We start from the raw sequence: 18,453 nt of genomic DNA, 5'->3' as shown, positions 1-18,453 counted from the left end.
CCCACCAACAGACCCTGAAGCCCAGCCTGCTGCTTCAGAAGCACTTCTGAAACCACCACGATCACGCCTAAACTCACGGGGACGCGCTTAGGACAGTGACAGAGGTGAACAGGACCAGTCTCCACATTGATCCCTGCATCTAAGGATTTTCCAGCTGACCAAAACAGCGTTAAAGGTGGCTTTTTTTTTTTTTTGCCATGATGGGCAAGTAGGAAAAAAATTACCTGTTGCCGGGCACAGAGTCCCCGCTGCCACCTGCGGCAAGGGCAGAGGAGCCCATGTCCCCCTCCCAGTGCGGGAGAGGGCACGCTCCCCGCATGCACCTACCCCTACCAGCGGTTGAGGACATGCTGATGCAACCACAGTTCATTGTCATGGAAACGAGAAGCCTTTTTCTCTCCAAGTCCAGCTTAATGGCTTGGATTAAAACCTCCTTTCCCCTGGGAAGAGCAGAACAGGGACAGTTGCATTGTCCCTGCATCCACGGCTTGTCCACGTGCACCCCAGGCACCCCTACCCTCGCCAGCGTACATCTCCCATCGGTGCTGGGCACATCCCGCACAGCAAGGAGATGCCCCACATTGCTCCCACACGTGCTGCAGATTCATCCCAACCCATGCCCACCACACCCCATGAGCCAGCAAACACGCACCCCACTACAAACGCACCCCAGACTCAAGTATGTTTCCATAAGGCTCCCCCATGTCTCTCCTCTCCAGAAGGTCCCAAGCAGCCAGAAGATCGACACTGACCGTTTCTTGCAGGTGACCAAAACCACGAGTTCTTCGGTACGGCGAAACAATGAGAAAGCATCTTCAACGCTGCCCTTCCCTGCCTCCCCAGGGAGCGGAGGAACTAAGCAGAGGCAGGCAGCAATCCCTCGCTGTGGGGCAGGCAGGTGTGGAGGGGATGGGGGGAACCGGCTACTGGGGTCCTGGGGGGCACAGCAGTACCAACTTTGGGGGCTAGGAGACAGGGGATGGGCATGGCCTGGAGGGGAAGGACAGCGTCTCGCTTACCCTGACAGCACTCCCAGGACAAGGTTGAGGACAAAGAAGGATCCAATGATGATGAGAGGGATGAAGTACAGCCAGTTCCAGGTGGCTCCTAAGGCATCGTTGGTCTGGAGGAGAAAGAAAAAACACACGTGATGTTATGTTCACCAGCACCTGGGGCAGAGGGAGGGTGCGTTAGCCCGGGTGCAGTGGCAATTCGCCCTCCAGGCTGACCATGCCAGGCTCCTGGGGTGACATGGCCATGCCTGCCAAGCCTTGCTCGGCACCAGGCAGCTGCCTGTGCAGGCAGGCATGGACAGCAGTGTCGCGATGCCCCTTGGCATCCTGCTCCAGCCACGCTCTCCTCCATGGTCTCCAGCTCTCATCAGGCAGGACCGCTCTCCTTTGTCTCCTCCTACCATCCCTGCAGGGATGTTGGGGCGGTAAGACAACGGCATAGTCAGAGGTGCAGGGCCCTGCAGCCCGAAATTGGGGTGCTGAGGGTGTGGGGGACACCCTGAGCACGCCCTCCTGCCAACAGCTTGATTCAGTGCTCCCCCGCGTATCCCAGCGAGACAGGGCAAAGCAGCCCCGCAGCAACGGCGCCGGCAGAGAGGGATGATTTATAAGGTGCCTTAGGGCGAGGGAAGCTGGCCGCTGAAGAAGAGGCAGCCGATGCTTGTCCTTCCTTGCACAGCGGAGGAAAGTGGCTGGTGCGGGCAAGCCCCACGCCTTCAAATGGGTGTTTTGTATGAGCATCATCGCACGTACCTTGCAAACACCCTCCTGCCCCGGGCGTGCTACCCCAGCCCCAAGGAGCTGAGAGCGGAGGGTCGGCTCTAACGGCAGGGCAAAGCCCGACAGCTAAAAAGGCTGCTGGCAAGCCCTGCTCTATAACTCCAGACGTTCATTCCCTGAGGTTTTTAATAAAGCAGTGCCCCTCTGTACCTAGCAGCCACTTCCCGGGCCCCATTTGTCCTCCAGTGTCAGGCACGGAGCACATGACGCCGGGCTGGAGGGTGATGTGATAGAACGTGACTGTCTGGGGGAGGTGGTATCAATCTTCTTGCAATGAAAGACTCTTTCTCTTTTCTCTCTCTTCCCCCCTCTCCCTGTGCTAATTAAGCTCTCATCTTCATCTGAGTCATTGGCACCACGTCTCCTGGTCAGCCAGTGCAGGAGCCGAGACAAGGCTCTGCAAGGGGAGAAACACATTTCGGAGGGGGAGAGAAAGACCACCGCACCAGAGTCTTCCTCTGGTGACTGAGGTGCCAGCGGGAACCTCAGCCGGGCACCCTACCACCCTGACGCCGAGCCCGAGGCAGGAAGGGCGATGCCAGCACATCCTGTGGCATGCATCAGCCACAGCGCCAGGCAGGGGATACTGCGGGCAGACCCCGGTGCCGAGGAGCACCTGGCACACAGCAGCAATTGGGAACTTTGAGGTTGGGGCAAGGATCTGGAAAGACTCGATGCCCTCCAATGACTCAATTCCTCCTTCGGCACCGAGGAAACCACACGCCTCTTCTCAAGGTCCTGCACCTCTCAAGAGCCCCAGTCCACCGCCAGCCCCTTTCCCTGGGGCCAGGGGAAAGCGAGCGCAGGGAGGTGGGGATGATGCATGGGAATCCCATATAGCCAACGCTCATCACTGCACTCCAGAGACACCCAGGCCACCGTGCTCTGCTCTAACAACACCATTTGCCATGGCCTTAGTCTTCAAGGCATCATGAAACATCATGAAACCCCCTGGCCCAAGCTTGGCTGGGCTTCAGCTCCCTGCCAAGGTGCCATTGGGTACCTGCCACCCGTGCCAGGACTGCTCGCCTTTGAAACTGGTTCCTGCCCAAAACCCACAGGCTTTCCCCAAGCATGTCCCCTTCCCATTAGCACAGGGGATGCAAAAGAGATGAGCTCCTTTCCTACATGTGAAGACGACACCTTCCCTCAGGGCTGGGCCACCACGTCCCCTCCTTTGGCCTTCTCCCCTCCAGTGACACGCAGCAGGAGCTGGAATGGGCGATGGGGATGAGATGACGGAGCAGAGGGCAATTCCCCCAGGGTTATCTGCCAGCGATACCAGCAGCAGCACCCAGACCACTTCTTCCCGCTGTGGTTTGTGGACGTAGTCAAAGCTGGTGGCACCAGGGACCCACAACTGGGAAAGCTGAGGCAGGGGCACAGCAGAGCCCTGCCAGGACAGGCTGTCTGCAATCTCCGCCTCTACGTGTGTTTGTGTACCCAGCTCCCACAGGGGTGGAGGAAAAGGGGATTAGTGAGATTTCAGGGGTTTTGGAGGGTTACATGTCTCGCACTGCTAGCAGCCAGTGGCTCCAGGAGGGGCACTGCTCGGGCAGGGGAGGGGATGGAGAGCTGTGACCACGGACCCAAGGACACACCACTGACCACAGCAAGCTCAGGAATGGTCCCAGCCGGCCAGGACGGTGCCAGCAGGCCCAGGAACAGTCCTGCCCTGAGCAGCGACATGGGTACCCTGGCCGGTGCCAGCTTTGCCAGGACCCTCCCAGCCCTAAGACAAAATTTCCCAGGGCACAGCCCAACACTCCCTACAAAACCAGGAGCTGGTGGTGCCCAGCCAGGCTGCAGTAGCTCCGGCCCATCATCTTGTACCTGCTCGGCAGCTCCAACTACCAAAATTTGCCCTTTTCTTCCCCAAGGAGCTTGAAGGGTTGCTCCAGCACCTTTGCAGCCCACAGGCTGCAGAGGGCTCAGCCATGGGGACAAGGGGGCTCATTTGGGAAACACAAGGGGCTTGGCATTTCACAGGCTCTGCATCTTCCACTGCTTCTCTAGCCTGTGGCCGGGAGCACGACCACAAAGCATCCAGTCCAGCAGGACATCAGCAGGCAGAACAGCACGCATGTGCATACACACACGAGTGGAATTATTCCCATCTCTCCACTCCCAAAGCTGAAGCACATCTGCCCAGGAAACGAAAGGAACCACCACACCCGGCTGCATTTGCCTGAGAGAGGACAGAGACTGCCAAGGTCTTGCAGAATTGCCGAGTCCAGACCCCCTTGAGTCATGCAATCTCCCCAAAACTTTTGTTAGCTCTGCCTTAAAAACTCACTATTCCCACTGGAAGGCTCCTCAGGCAGATTCTCTAATGGCTGCTCTAATTTTCAGCCTAAATTTATTTGTGGTCATTTTATATATCCCTCTGTCCTTTTAGCAGCATTGGCCTTTGGCCGAAATACTGTTTCCCATCCTGATGCCTGATATAGATAGCTATCGTGGCCATCCCCAGCCTCTGGCTGCTAGCCAAAGCAAGGTTCACAGAATCACAGAATCATTAAGGTTGGAAAAGACCTTTAAGATCATCAAGTCCAACCATCAACCCAACACCACCATGCCCACTAAACCATGTCCCGAAGTGCCATGTCTACACGTTTTTTTGAACACTTCCAGTGATGGTGACTCCACCACTTCCCTGGGCAGCCTGTTCCAATGCTTGACCACTCTCTCGGTGAAGACATTTTTCCTAATATCTAAACAGAATCACAGAATCACTAAGATTGGAAAGGACCTTCAAGATCATCAAGTCCAACCATTAATCCAGCACCACCACATCCCCTAAACCATGTCCTGAAGCACCACATCCACACGTTTTTTTGAACACTTCCAGAGATGGTGACTCCACCACCTCCCTGGGCAGCCTGTTCCAATGCTTGACCACCCTCTCGGTGAAGAAATTTTTCCTAATATCCAGTCTAAACCTCCCCTGGTGCAACTTGAGGCCATTTCCTCTCATCCTGTTGCTGGTTACTTGGGAGAAGAGACCAAGTAACACCCTCGTCACCACAACCACCTTTCAGGTAGTTGTAGAGAGCGAGAAGTTCTCCCCTCAGCCTCCTCTTCTCCAGATTGAACACCCCCAGCTCCCTCAGCCGCTCCTCATCAGACTTGTGCTCCAGACCCCTCACCAGCTTCGTTGCCCTTCTCTGGACACGCTCCAGCACCTCAGCATCCTTCTTGTAGTGAGGGGCCCAACACTGAACACAGGATTCAAGGTGCAGCCTCACCAGTGCCAAGTACAGGTGGACAATCACTTGCCTACTCCTGCTGGCCACACTATTTCTGATACAGACCAGGATGCTGTTGGCCTTCTTGGCTACCTGGGCACACTGCTGGCTCATATTTAGCTGGCTGTCAACCAGCATCCCCAGGTCCTTTTCTGCCGGGCAGATCTCCAGCCACTCCTCCCCAAGCCTGTAGCGTTGCAGGGGGTTGTTGTGGCCAAAGGGCAGGACCCTGCACTTGGCCTTATTAAACCTCATACAGTTGACCTCGGCCCATCGATCCAGCCTGTCCAGATCCCTCTGCAGAACCTTCCTGCCCTCCAGCAGATCAACACTCCCACCCAGCTTGGTGTCATCTGCAAACTTACTGAGGGAGCACTCGATCCCCTCATCCACATCATCAATAAAGATATTGAACAAGACCAGTCCCAGAAGCGAGCCCTGGGGAACACCGCTTGTGACCGGCCACCAGCCGGATTTAACGCCATTCACCACAACTCTCTGGGCTCGGCCATCCAGCCAGTTCTTTACCCAAAGAGTAAACCTGTCCAAGCCATGACCTGCCAGTTTCTCCAGGAGAATGCTGTGGGAAACGCTGTCAAAGGCCAGGTAAACAACCTAGGTTTTCCAGGTAGACAATGTCCACAGCCTTTCCCTCATCCAGGTCACCTGGTCATAGAAGGAGATCAGGTTGGTCAAGCAGGACCTGCCTTTCATGAACCCATGCTGGCTGGGCCTGATCCCTTGGTTGTCCTGCACATGCCCTGTGAGCACTCTCAAGACAAACCGCTCCATGATCTTCCCCAGTACCGAGGTCAGGCTGACAGGCCTGTAGTTCCCAGGATCCTCCTTATGGCCTTTCTTGTAGACGGGTGTCACATTGGCAAGCCTCCAGTCTTCTGGGACCTCCCCTGTTAAGCAGGACTGCTGATAAATGATGGAGAATGGCTTGGCAAGCTCCTCCGCCAGCTCTCTCAAGTACTCTCGGGTGGATCCCATCAGGTCCCATAGACTTGTGGGTGTCCAGGTGGCTTAACAGGTCCTTAACTGCTTCCTCCTGGATTATGGGTGGGTTATTGTGCTCTCCATCCCCATCTTCCAGCTCAGGGGGCTGAATACCCTGCGGATATCTGGAGGTTTCTCCAGTTCTCTCCTGTATGACTGGCTCTCCCTCCCTATTTTATCTACTAGCCCTTTCCCTGCTCCACTCCAGGCTCAGTTCATCTTCCCCGGATGCCGGAGACCCGAGCGAGCAATCCTGATGGGTCCCACTCCACCCCTTCACGATGCTACCGAGACTTTACCATCCTGCCTGCAGACCTCCCCGCTCCCCCGGCCTGCGGTCCCCCTGCGCTCACTCACTCATCCCGTCCTCCTCCAACACCACTGCTTCCTGATCAGCGAGACCTGGGCTCCTAGGAGAGATGCACATGGCTTTCCCTTTCTCACAGCATCCCGCATCTCTTTCTCCAGCCCTCAGGCTCCCCCAGCCCGTGGAGGCAGCCTCCATCCCCCCAGCTGCAGGAAGCCAGCCGATGCCGTAAGCTGGAAGCAGGAAAGCCCATGACTCATCCCCAAGGAGCCCCACCGGTCGCCGCCGGCCACTACGTCCCCTCAACACCACCCAGAGCCACCCCAACACTGCTCGCTTCCCTGCCAGCCTCGCAGAGCTCCTCTTCTCCTTCCCCTCTTCTCCGCTTCGTTAATGCTTTCCCATAGCAAAAGCTTTACTACAAAGAGCAGCTCTACACGTTTCCAGGTCTCCGATGCCAGGTTAGCCTGGAGTGACCTACCTTTGGCAAACCCATGATTCATTTTCCTCTTCTGCCTTCCAAATCTGTTCCAAAATGGCATGCGATCGAGGTCAGGCTTACAGTCCTATTCCTGCCTGCCTTAGATTTTTTTTCCCCCCTCCTCCCCCCGCTTTTAAATATAGGCATCACATTCGCTATTCTCCAGTCAGATGGTGCCTCCCCCAACTCGATGGAGTTGTTAAAAATACTTGTTACCAGACCTGCCATTTCATGTGCCAGCTCCCTCCAAGCATGGAGCGGAGGGAAGCCACCCTGAGGGCTGGGCTGATGGGCGTGATGGTCTCGGTGCTCGGCTTCACGTCGGCTGTGCTCGTGCCAGTGTCCTCATTCCCACTATCCAGTCCTTTTTGTTGCCAACACCTACCTTGGTGTTGACCAAAAGCCGGGGTGAAATACCCATCCGTGCCCAAATGTCCCCAGCTTCGTGCCTTGCTTCCGTCTGCAGAGGTAGGGAACCGCTCACCACACCTTTGAGCATCCTTCACGAAGTCCATGTTGGCGTGACTTTTGGCAGCTTCCGTAGCACTTCCCGACTTCTTCAGTGCCAGAATGCAGTTGTCTTGACTGAGCAGCTCCTTTTCCCACTCCTTTGGGGCATCATTTGTTCTCAGCAACCCTCCATAGGCAGTGGTTCATCGCCTTGGTCCACTGTGCCTTCCCGCTGGTTTGGTGGGGTTTTTTTTCCCCTTTGCTGAAGGTACCAGGAGGTCACCATGTGCAGCAGCCAGGGCAGACACAGGGAGTTTAATCCCCAAATTACATGGCCGCTGTAACTGCTTTAATGAAGCAATCCCTGGCTCCCCGTGCTGCAGACCAGGTTCCATCGCTCACCCAAGCCCTTTGGGAAATGGAGGAGCTGCCTGATGGCTGATCTTTGCTGCTTCTTCCCTTTCCTTTAAGACAACCACTTTTGTTATGCACCCCATCAGCCTAAACCACCATCACCTAAGCTCTCCTACAGCCACCAGACCAAGAAACACGTTTGTTGATGCCTCCAGGCATACCCGAGACACCAACACGAGCTTGTTGGTGAAGACTAAGGAGCCACAGCCTCCCCAAGGGACTCCGCACCCATGGGTGTTTCTCATCCCAAGGCATACCCTGCCAGGAGCTGAACCACTGGACTTGCATCCCTGCCGTGGACACGACCCACCCCACTGCCAGCAAAGCCTCCAAGCCTATAAAAATGACACCACCAAGGCGTGGGAGCAGGGTCCTCATGGGGTAACGGAGCCGGCGTGGCAGGACTCTACCCAGCACAGCAGCCCCCGATGGCTACCGCTTCTCAACCCCCGGCACGGGGTTATTCTTTCAGCACCTCCTGTGTTGGTTTTTGTTTTGTTTTGTTTCAAAGGGCAGGAAAAGGCGCAGGGAGCTGCAAAAGCAGGTCTCACTCGGGGGGCCAGAAAACTAAAGAAATCTAAATATATACCGGAGTCGAATGCAAAGCACAAGCTCGCAGCCCACACGTACCCTCCCTCGGGCTGCGCTCGCATGGGAAACTTTAGGATTTCTTTGCTATAGGGAAGGGGAACAAAAAAACCTACAGATTCTGTCTCTCCTACCTAAAAATAAACAGAGAGCATGTTCTGCCTGTGCAGGGCGCCTTTCACAGCCCCTCATTGCCCACCAGCTCAGGGAGGGGGACTGGGGACCAAGGTTCTGGGCACCCAACTCATTTGGGTAGCAGCAGGATGCAGGGAACCACTGGACTTCATTCATGCAGTGATCCACCTTTGTTGATTCTCTGGTGTCTAATAACAGGGCTGGGCTCTCGACTTCAAGCTTTCCGTGGAGAGGAGAGGACCTTTCTGCCCCTTCCCCAGCGGGAGATGCGTCCTTGAGACCTCCACGTCCAGCTTGGCCAACATCAATTGCTCGTGCTGACGCCCCGTAGGCAGTCAAGTCCCCTCTCAAAATCCATCTGCATTAGGAGAGTGGTTTCTGAATCTGGACCAAAATGGCCCATAATTAGATTAGAGTAATATACATTTATTACTGTAACCAACCGGCCGTGATGTGCTCAGGGGATACAGCAGCGCTGCGCTACAGGGGTGGGGGGAGAAATCCATGGGACCTCCAGCAGCATGGGCGGCCCCATCCTGCTCTCATTGCAGTCCTCTTCCAGGGATCTCCCACAGCCACCCACGGCTTTGCCTGCATTGCAGGCAGGCTTTAACGGGCAGGAACGGGATGACCAAACCATCCCAACCACCACGGCCGGGCAGGAGAGGTCTGCCTGTCCCCCCGGCTGCAATCCTAGCGAGGGCGTTTGGGGATGATGGGGAGAGCCAGGGTCTCAGGAGGCTTTGCCCCGGGTGCTGTGCCTGTGCTTCCCAGGGGCTTGCTGCCCGGCGCGGGGGCACAGCGGGTGCGAAACCACCACAGCTTCCGTGATTCATACGCCAAATCCTCAGCTCGGCAACTCCCAGTGGTCTTTGCCTGGTGGTGACACCCACCGTGTCCCCACCACAGCTGACACCACCCCCCCAACATCACCTCCGCAGCCCCCGAGCCGCTCCTCCCTGCAAACCACTGCAGCATCTGGCCGAGAAACACAGCCTCAAAAACTCCACACCCCAGCAGAAAAAAAAAAGGGGGGGGGGGAAATTTTAAAAAATACCTTACAGCAGATTCGCTGGCCTAACCAGTTCCCTCAAGACCTTGGCACCCGCTGCTGCTCTCCCCAGTGCAGTAACAGATCTCTTTCTTCCCTTTAATAGCGGTAATTGGATCTCCAGCATGCAGGGCCATGCTTCACCCCCACCAGCCCTGCCTGGTATCCATCAGCGACCCCAGCGCTGGACAAGATCTAAATGAAAATGCTTTGCTTTTCCAAATCAGGTTAATCGAGGAAATTGGTACATTTCCTTCGCAGGGCTGGGGCTGGCCTCCGATGGGACGCATCCTGCCGCCGCCGTGTGCCGGGGTCTCCAGGCAAGGTGGGCACCTCCTGCCTGATGCCCTGCCTGCAGCGCTGCCTTTCGCCCGCCCCGGGGTGCTCTGGGGTGCCGGAGGCAGGCCGGAGTCCCTGCAGAGGGGCCCGCAAAGCTCGGCAAAGCCCGCGGTGCGTGGGCACGCTTGTGTCTGTGCGGGTGCGGGGAAGGGGATGGAGTGGGGAGACAGAAAAATACCCCAAATATTTCATTTTTCCGTTTTCTAGATGGAATGCAAAAAGTGCATTGCTAGAAGCATTACCAAAAATCAAGTGTTTTCAAAACATTTGATAAGGGCACCAGTAAGAGACCCATTATCGCTCTGCTCTCCCCCGATCCAGCGAGAAATCACACCCAGATGCCCCAGCATCGATCCGCAGCCCCTGACCCCACGCGTGCGTCCTCCTCCTCTCCCCCAGCCATCCCTTGCTGCGACCCTGCGCCTGCCCCCACCTCTGCTGCCGAACCCCCACCTTCCCGGACCCCTCCTGCACCTTCCCCGGCCCCAGGTGAGGGCACCCCCCTAACCGCCCGCAGGCAGGAGGAGCTTCTCCCCACGGAGTATTTGCAAAGCTCCGCAGCCTTCGGCAGACCCAGTGCTTGGCTGAGGCAGCGCCAAGCGCTCCCAGAGCAGATCCCGGGCGCCGCTGCCCCTCCGGCTGCACCCGGAGCCCGCACGCTGCCGAGGGGCACGGTTTCCACGGGATCAGCTTTGGGGTCGGTTTTCAATGGGGCTTGGCGATCGCCAGGCTGGATCCCTGCTGCGCCCCGGGATAGGTTTCCTAGATGCAGGAACAGCCCCAGCCGCGATGCTCTGGGGCAACTGACCCACCCACGTCCTCGCTCGAGGACCCCAACTCACCCCAACACCCCCACGACCCAGCCCCGACGCACGGCAGCACCCACACCAACGCAGAGGCGTGGAAACAGCTTTGCAAAGCCTCGCCGGCACAATTTCCAGCACCAAACCCGCTGATGAAATTACAGGCTTAGCAAAGACGAGCAGTTGGGGGGGCCAGGCAGCACCAAGACCCACCGCCACCTCCCCTCCTCGGGCCCGGAGCTGTCGGGCAGTGCCGGAGCACCGGTGCCTCCACCAGCCCCTCGCTCCCCCACTCCCGCCGGCAGACGGTCTAGGAGCGAGACTTTCCCGCGCGGGCAGGGAGCAGGGTGTGGGCAGGGAGCTTTTGACAAGAAGATGCCTGCAAAGCTGGGGATCCAGCAGACGCAGTTGGTTTCTTGCTGTGTCATTTCAGCACACGCACAGACACAGAGGGAAAACGGGAAAAAATGAAAAAAAAAAAAGGCAGGAATATTTGGCAAGATGGCGAGGGTCCGGCTTTGCAAGAAACGGCTCTTTCTCCACACTCAGCAAAGGCAGAAGAGGGTGAAGCAGGCTGGCTGCCGCACACGTGCCCATCGGGGATGGGCTCCAGCACCCATGGCTGGCAGCACGCGAGCTGCCGGCTCGGGCACCAACAGGAGCCATTTGGGGAAAAACAGCTCCTTCCCGTAAAGTTAGGAAGGTTTTAAACTTGCGGGGTGGAACGTGAAGTCTCCTTTCTGAAGTCCTCGCTAACTTAATCGCATTTAAAACACCCAGTGTTTAACGTTTCAGAGGAAAAAGCAGGAAGGGGCTCTGCCCTGTGGTGCCATGACTGCCGAGGACTTTTTGGCAGCCCCCCCAGCTCACCCCACTTCGCCTGCATGGCCAGGAACCGCCAGGAATAGCTGCAGAGACATTAAGCTCTGTGCTTGCTACCGAGGTGCTAAGAGCACTGGGTGTTGATTAAATTTTCATACCTCCTCGACAAGGTATTTTTTGTGTTGTGTCTTAATTTAAAACACGCAAGAAGGGACTCCTTTTCCCTTTGCAAGCGCTCCAGCTCGAGAGCCTGGCGATGTCCCAGGGCACAGAGGGCTAAAAAGCCAAGTGGTTTCCCCCTTTCGCCATCCCTCCCATCTCCTCCGCTCTCCAGCCTCTCTCCCTCCTCCTCCTCCTCTCCCCAGACGCCAGCTCTAGCCAGCACTGCTCCTTGTCGGGAGCCAGCGTTACCCATTACACTCCCAGCTTCAGCCTCCCCAGTGCCCGAAGGAGCAGCAGGGCAGGCTCAGGCCCTAGCTGTGGAACCACTACTGTACTGAGCTCCTCCAGTGCTCTGCCCGTCACCAAGGTGTCAGGGCAGGTGCTATTTCAGGGAGGTCTTTGCACCACTGGCCCTTGCTGCAGAGTCCTTACGACCCTCGGCATGTGGCCGGCGCCACTGCAGCTCTCACCTTGGGAGCAGGGACCCCAGGAGACTGGCACCAATGTCCAAGGAGCTGCAGCAGCTCCTGGAAGCACCAGGGAGGTTCCCAGCTCAGCCCCAGGTACAAGAAAACCCCAAAAGGAGCAAAGTGTCTGGTCAAATCATTAATTTCGCTGGCCCCTGGCTGTCCCCATAAAGCCAGGCACTGCCCTCATTCTCCAAAAAGCAAGAGGAGAAGCACACCCAGACCTGCACGATGCTCAGGTCCCGCTCACACCATTCACACACAGCTGCTTCGGCGAGAGCAGCCGAGTGCCAAGCGTCCCGAGGGACGACCGTGACACCCCGGCAACTCATGCCACCAAGCGACGAGCAATTTCGTACACACACACACAGAAAAATAACTGCTTTGCAACAGATTCCTCCTCTGAGCCCCTCCAAGGTCACTCGACTAGTGCAACCGGGACCTGGCAGGGAGCAGGACAGCCGAGCCTTGCGCCCATCTCTGACCCATGTGCCCCAGCACGGCCGGTGATTTAACACGCTCCCTTTTCCCAGCACCCCGAATCAGGGCTGCCTGAACAGTCCCCCTTTCCAAAAAGGATGGACGTTTCGCCACATTTGAAAACCAAGCTCCAGCAGAAGGTCTCAGGTTTGGTGCTTCACGGGTCAAAACCCGCCCGAGCCAACTTTTGAACACCCGGCAGCGCGACGCCCCAAGCTCCGCACGCCGAAACCCCGGAGCCCCTGCTGCCGGGCTCAGCGAGTGCCTCGCACCTTCACAACCGCCCGGCTGTTTGCAGGCGGCTGCTCAGCTTCGCGCGGGGCTGCGAGACCCCCACGCCCCATCTCCGCCGGGGCTACGGCACGCAGACCTGCCCACCACCGCTGCCTGCCGGCGCGTATTTCGGAAGCTGCCAAGGATTTGATTCCCTTTCCCCTAGCAAACCCTCTCCTCCTGCTGCGCAAGCACCCCGAAGGCTCCCAGCACTCAGCCCTGGCATCTCCTAAGGCTCCCCCCGTACCTTTTTGCCCTCCTGCTTCCCTCTAGCCCCCCTCCTTGTGCCAGGAGAGGCCTTTTAGGTTTATGGCAAGCAACTGTGGCCAGCTAGTTCCCACTAGGTCTTGCCGTGCATTTTTAATTAGCATCACGGCTGCTCTTCCAGCGCTGCTTTAATGCTCGTCCCTAGCGGGCAAACGTTTTTACCCATCCTTTGAACGGCCGTGGCCCTGTGCAAAGTCAAGCTGGCTCTTCGCACGACCCGGCTGTGGCTTGGTTACCGCTGCCGTGCCGGCACTCCTGCCTGTCCGCGGGTTTCTCCAATCCTCGGGACTTCACTGGGGCCGCAACATTAGGATCAGGAGTTCAACCTGGCGGCCAGATCCACGCAGGGAAACAGGCTTTCCCAGCACGGCCGGCTCCGGTTCTCCGCACCGGCCGTGCTGCGCCTGCGAAGCGCTTCAAACCTCTCCCAGCGCGAGCAAGAGGCGGGCCGGGGCTGTGGCTGGACGTGTGCCCACGCTTGTACCCGTGGCCTCCCGCAACCACACGCAACCTCAGCAACTGCTTGCGACCGCCGGCACCTCGCCGCAGCCGCCGTCCCCGTGAGCAGCGCTGGCAGGAGGCGCAGGCAGCCCCGGCTCCCCTGCCTGCATCCAGCCGCCTTCGCGGCTGCTGGGGGCTGCCCTTCCCGTGCCGCGCGGCTGGCGTTACCGGCTCCAGCGGCCCCAGGGAGCACAGAGCAACGCTCCGGGCAGGGCATCCAGCCGGGACAAGCAGGACTGACCCGTCTCCCTGCAGAGCCCACCGGGCCCAGCAAGTGCTCACCATGGGTGTTTTTCTTCCCACCTCAGCTCCCGGCAACGCGTGAGGAAGAGGAGAGCGGCAGCTCCCGGCAAGCCAGGCTCCTCCTCGTTACCTGCAAGCGCAGCAGCTGAAAGCAAACCAACAACCTCGGTGAATAAATACAGCCTCTGGAGCCGGTGTTTCGGAGGAAATCACAATTTCAAACTCCCCATCCTGCTGCATCCGATGCCACCAGCAGCACCGAGCGCCTGTGCCATGCCCCGGCAGCCCCGGTGCTCGGCACTCCATGGCACAGCCCTGCCACCCCCTCCCCAGACCCCAGCGTCACTGTTTAACAACAAAACCACAACCCAGCCCCTGACCCGTGCCGGCACGCCAGCAGAGGCGAAGTAGGACAGCGAGCCTCTTTGCCAGCGTTATTTTTCCCCCTGGTCCCTACAGAAATCAGGTTTGGTCTCCAGCCAGACCCAGGGAAGGGACATCTGCTCCAGTATAAGAAGAAAAGCAAAATACTCCTTAGCCCCTGTTTTGGATGATAGAGACAGCCAGAGGGGCCACAAAACCAAAATTCCCCTCTAAAAGAAACTGAAGTCCTTCAGGCTCCTAGGGATGGGACCTGGAAAAGTCATAACCCCCCACAGTTCAAGGCTTTTTCTTTTTTTTAACCCATACTGTGATTTCTAGCTAGCAAGACAGCACTGCACACAGGCAAGGCTGATGAAAACAAGGCAAAAGGCAAGCACATCCATGAAATGACACACGTGGAAAGTACCACAGGGCTGATGAGCTTTTTGTGAAGCTATCTACAAATTCCAGGAGCTGCACTTCTAGACTCAGTGAAATTGTGGAAAAATGGATCCTAAAATCACGATGCAGTTACACAGGGGAATTCTATAGTAAGCAATTTCCTTGAGAAGTGGCTAAAGTGGTTTGCCTGTGATCTCCTCTGCAAGGCTGCGGTGTTAACCTGCAAGGATGCAGCCTCCCATCGCTTTACTCTGCTGGGAAAGCAGAGAGACCCCCGCCGATCCCCCCGGGCCTGGGGCATGTGCTGGGCAAGGTCCAGTGCAATGCCGGTTAGTAGCTCCGGTTTGCTGCTCCGAGGGACGAAGGTGATGGCAGAGCATCCCAGCGGCTTTCCACCCCTGCCCAGCCCTCCTCCAGCATCCCCCGGTGTGTATGCCTCATTTTTCTACTAAAAAAAGGCAGAAGCCCATTTTGCTCCCTCCAAGCAGCAAAAGGACTGAGCACCCATAGCCTTTGCAATGTAGAGGCACCCTGCGAGCCCGCCGCGCCCCCGGGGAGGGCGGGAGGCAGAGCCCGACAGCGCTGGGAACAGCATCCGTCCCTCGCCGCCTCCCGAAGTGAATCAGCAGCATTTTACTACACCAAGGCCCCAATCATCATTCAATTAAGAGCCAAGGAAGGTCCTTAATCCTTTCTATGATAGGTAAGTAATAGCTGGTTCTTTGCAGAGGAGCAGGAAAGGGAGGCACCTTAGGGTCCCGGCCATCGGGGACACAGTGACAGAGCACGTCTGCCCAGCATTGCGGCTGGTGCTGGGACGAGCATTGGGATACTGGGGCTGTGGCTCCCCAAGTGACCCAGAGAGCCCCCGATTTAGCAGCTATGGTGGTAAACAGGGGATGCCGCGGGGTAGGTCCTGCAGAGCACGGGTACCGGTGCTCCCCGCAGCACCTCCCACCCTTATCCCCCAGTAAGATCCAGATGGTGGATCAACAAATCCCAGAAATCAAACGGATCCGCTCCAGCCTTCCCAGTAAGGACACCCTCGGCGGCAGGGGACCAGACTTTCTCGGGAACTGCTGGTACAAAAACCCGCGGGTTGCCCGCGCGCGCAGCTCGCCGGCTGCTCACAACGAAGTAACCGTCGAAGCACGTTTCCCCATCACAAGCCAGAAGCACGTTTCCCCATCACAAGCCACCCAATTTGCCTCCCGCGGAGCAAGGCCACTCTGCAAATCTCCAGGCGTTATGGTAACTGGGGTATAAAAACATTCCCGGTGCAATGATGCCAAAATTGATGCTGAAATTAGGCTGGGAACAGAACCGTCACCACTTCTTCTAGCCCATAAACTAAAACGTACATATACAGCCAATCACCCGCAACGGTATCACGCTTTGTGATCGCCTGTAGCTTTTTTTCCTGCTTCCAGCTTTGCCCCCAAGTCGCTCCCTGCGTAACCCAAGGGCTCGGGCGTCGGCAACTTCATAGCGGCTGCAAACCACAGGAACCCAGACCAGCTTCTTCAGCACCCACAGATGTTTCCAGCGTGAATACCAAAGGTCTCAGCTCCCCGTCAGACACCAAAACGCTGCCCCTGCCCCAGGGAGGGTGTCCAAGCCCAGCCCCGGGGCTTCCCAAGGCTGCCGCGGGGACGCAGGCACATCCACCGCCTGGTCGGCGGGGAGAGTGGGTGCGCAGTGCCCGCAAACTACTTCCACTCTGAGGGAGCTGCCCCGGGGAGCACAGGAGGAGGAGGAGGAAGAGGGAAGGAAGGATGCCTCCCCGCTCCCCAGGGACAGCCCTCAAGCAGACTTGCTGCATCCCAAACCCACAAGGTTTTGCTCTCTAGAACAGATTGCACAATCAGCCCAGAGGTGGGGGCCAAGCCTTTAAACCTCCCCTTGCCCAGACACACGTGTAACACATGCCTCTCTATTCCCCACCTCCTGCCCAGATTGGAAGGACTGACCCCATCTCCATCACGAAGGATATCCAGGATGTCACAGGTTTCCAGCTCACAGAAATACCGTCCCCAGCTCCCCAGCTCCATCCCCAGCTGCCCAAAGGGACCCCGGAGCAGCGCTACTCACATTGTACAGGACTGTGGTCCACCCTTCCATGGTGATGCACTGGAAGACGGTCAACACAGCGAAGAGGATGTTGTCGAACTGCGTGATCCCGTCGTTGGGACCGATCCACTCCCGGCATTCGTAGCCTGGGGGGCAACCCTGCACCCCGCATGGATGGGGGGGGTCTAGCTCCTCTAGTTCACCTGCGAGCACACAGCAGAGAGCCGAAGGAGGCGGAGGTAAGAGAGAGGCAGGGGACGGGCGAGGGGAAGAGCCTGAACGCAGGTGGGCTTGGGGCAGAGCAGGGGACCCCGCTGGGACCAGCCCCAGCTGCACCCATAGGAAACTGGGACACCCTGAACGCAACCGGGTGATGCCTGGTGTGCACGAAGCAAAACACAGGATCTTCGCAGCCCCGGGCTTCCTACACGGGCTCATCCCGGCTCTTTCCCACCCGAGGGATGCAAAGGGGGTGCAGAGCCCTTCTCCCCACCTGAATTGTTTGTGTAGCAGGCTCGGTGCAGCTTCCCACTGTAGAACTCCAGGCCGATGATGGCAAACATGAGGATAGCAAAAAAGAGCAGCAAGCCGATCTGGAGGAGAGGCACCATGGCCTTCATGATGGATTTCAGCACGATCTGCAGGCCTGGGAGAGGAAAGAAAGAGCACAGCTCAGCACGGTAACACAAACCCCCCGCCTGGGGCACGTCCACCCCACCTCTGGCAAGAGGAGGACAGCGGGCAGGGAGGACGGACGGTCATCAGACCGACGCAAGAGGCCAGCGTGGCCTGAAGGATCTCTTCGGGCAGGCGAGGACCACGGAGGAAAGCACTGTCCCGGGAAGCAGGGAGGGCCAGCCTGCAGAGCAAGGCTCCAGGAGGGCTGGTTTCTGGATCTGGTCCCTCCTCTGGTGTCTTGCCTGTCCTTGTGCCACCTGGACTTGACGGGACATGGCCCGTGCAGCTCCGTCCCCCTCGTTGCCCCCCAGGCACGGATCCAGCACGCCGCCCAGCCAGTGCCCAGGGCAGGAGGGACGGGAGGACCGGTGCTGGCAGCAGCCTAGTTTCTTTATTTATCCCCGTGCCGGCAGATGAAACCTTGCAAAAAACCCCAAAATCTCCCCCGAATAAACCTCAGTCCTGAAAGGATCCACCCACTGCCTTCTGGCCAGGGAAGCGGAGCCGCCGGCAGGTCCCGGCAAGCCGCTGAGCCCAGCCGTGTGCCAGCACAGAGCAGGCCGGCTGGGGGGAAATGCCAGCCGGGGACACCAGACGCTGCCATCCTAGAGTGCCCTCCCCTGCGGGTTACCCAAGCCGTGGCTGGGAAGATGGCACGTATGAACCCTGCTCTGTGGGGAGGTGTGTCTCCCTCTTCCTTGATGGCACCCGACGTCTCCGAGGTGCTACGCGGGCTCCTCTCACTCTGAAGGACATCAGGGACGGATGCGGACACCCTGGGAGGAGGACCAGGAGCATCCAACTTACTGGGAATGCCCGAGACGAGCTTCAGAGGTCTGAGCACGCGCACGGCCCGCAGCGTCCGCAGGTCCACGTGGGTGTTGAAGTGCGTCCCAGCAGTGGCGAGGATGCTGCAGGCAGACAGGGAGAGGGCAGAGTTACCCCAGGCAAAGTCCTCAGCCACGCCGGTGCCAGGAGCCACGTTCTCCCGCCAGGCTGGGGGAAGCCACAGGGAAGACCGCGTCCCTGGGCAGGTACAGAGATTCAACGCCTCGCAAAGCCCACAGGCCAGCGAGCCCCATCCGATGCTGGCACCAAAGCTCTTTGGCCACTC

General features: G+C 58.0%; 1 protein-coding gene across 1 annotated transcript in view; it reads right to left on the bottom strand.

Annotated features, from left to right (window-relative positions):
* Positions 1–18,453, bottom strand: part of CACNA1E (calcium voltage-gated channel subunit alpha1 E) — a 95,772-nt gene that overhangs the window by 57,536 nt on the left and 19,783 nt on the right. Inside the window, exons 4-7 of the mRNA XM_082002825.1 lie at positions 18,147–18,250; positions 17,155–17,307; positions 16,683–16,864; positions 1,020–1,123 (exon numbers count right to left, since the gene is read on the bottom strand). Coding sequence (XP_081858951.1) covers positions 1,020–1,123; positions 16,683–16,864; positions 17,155–17,307; positions 18,147–18,250 — 543 coding nt within the window. The remainder of the gene's footprint in view (positions 1–1,019; positions 1,124–16,682; positions 16,865–17,154; positions 17,308–18,146; positions 18,251–18,453) is intronic.

This window comes from Phaethon aethereus, assembly GCF_964289735.1.
Source record: "Phaethon aethereus genome assembly, chromosome: 8".
Classification (NCBI taxonomy): domain Eukaryota; kingdom Metazoa; phylum Chordata; class Aves; order Phaethontiformes; family Phaethontidae; genus Phaethon; species Phaethon aethereus.
This window is presented reverse-complemented; position numbering and strand designations above follow the sequence as displayed.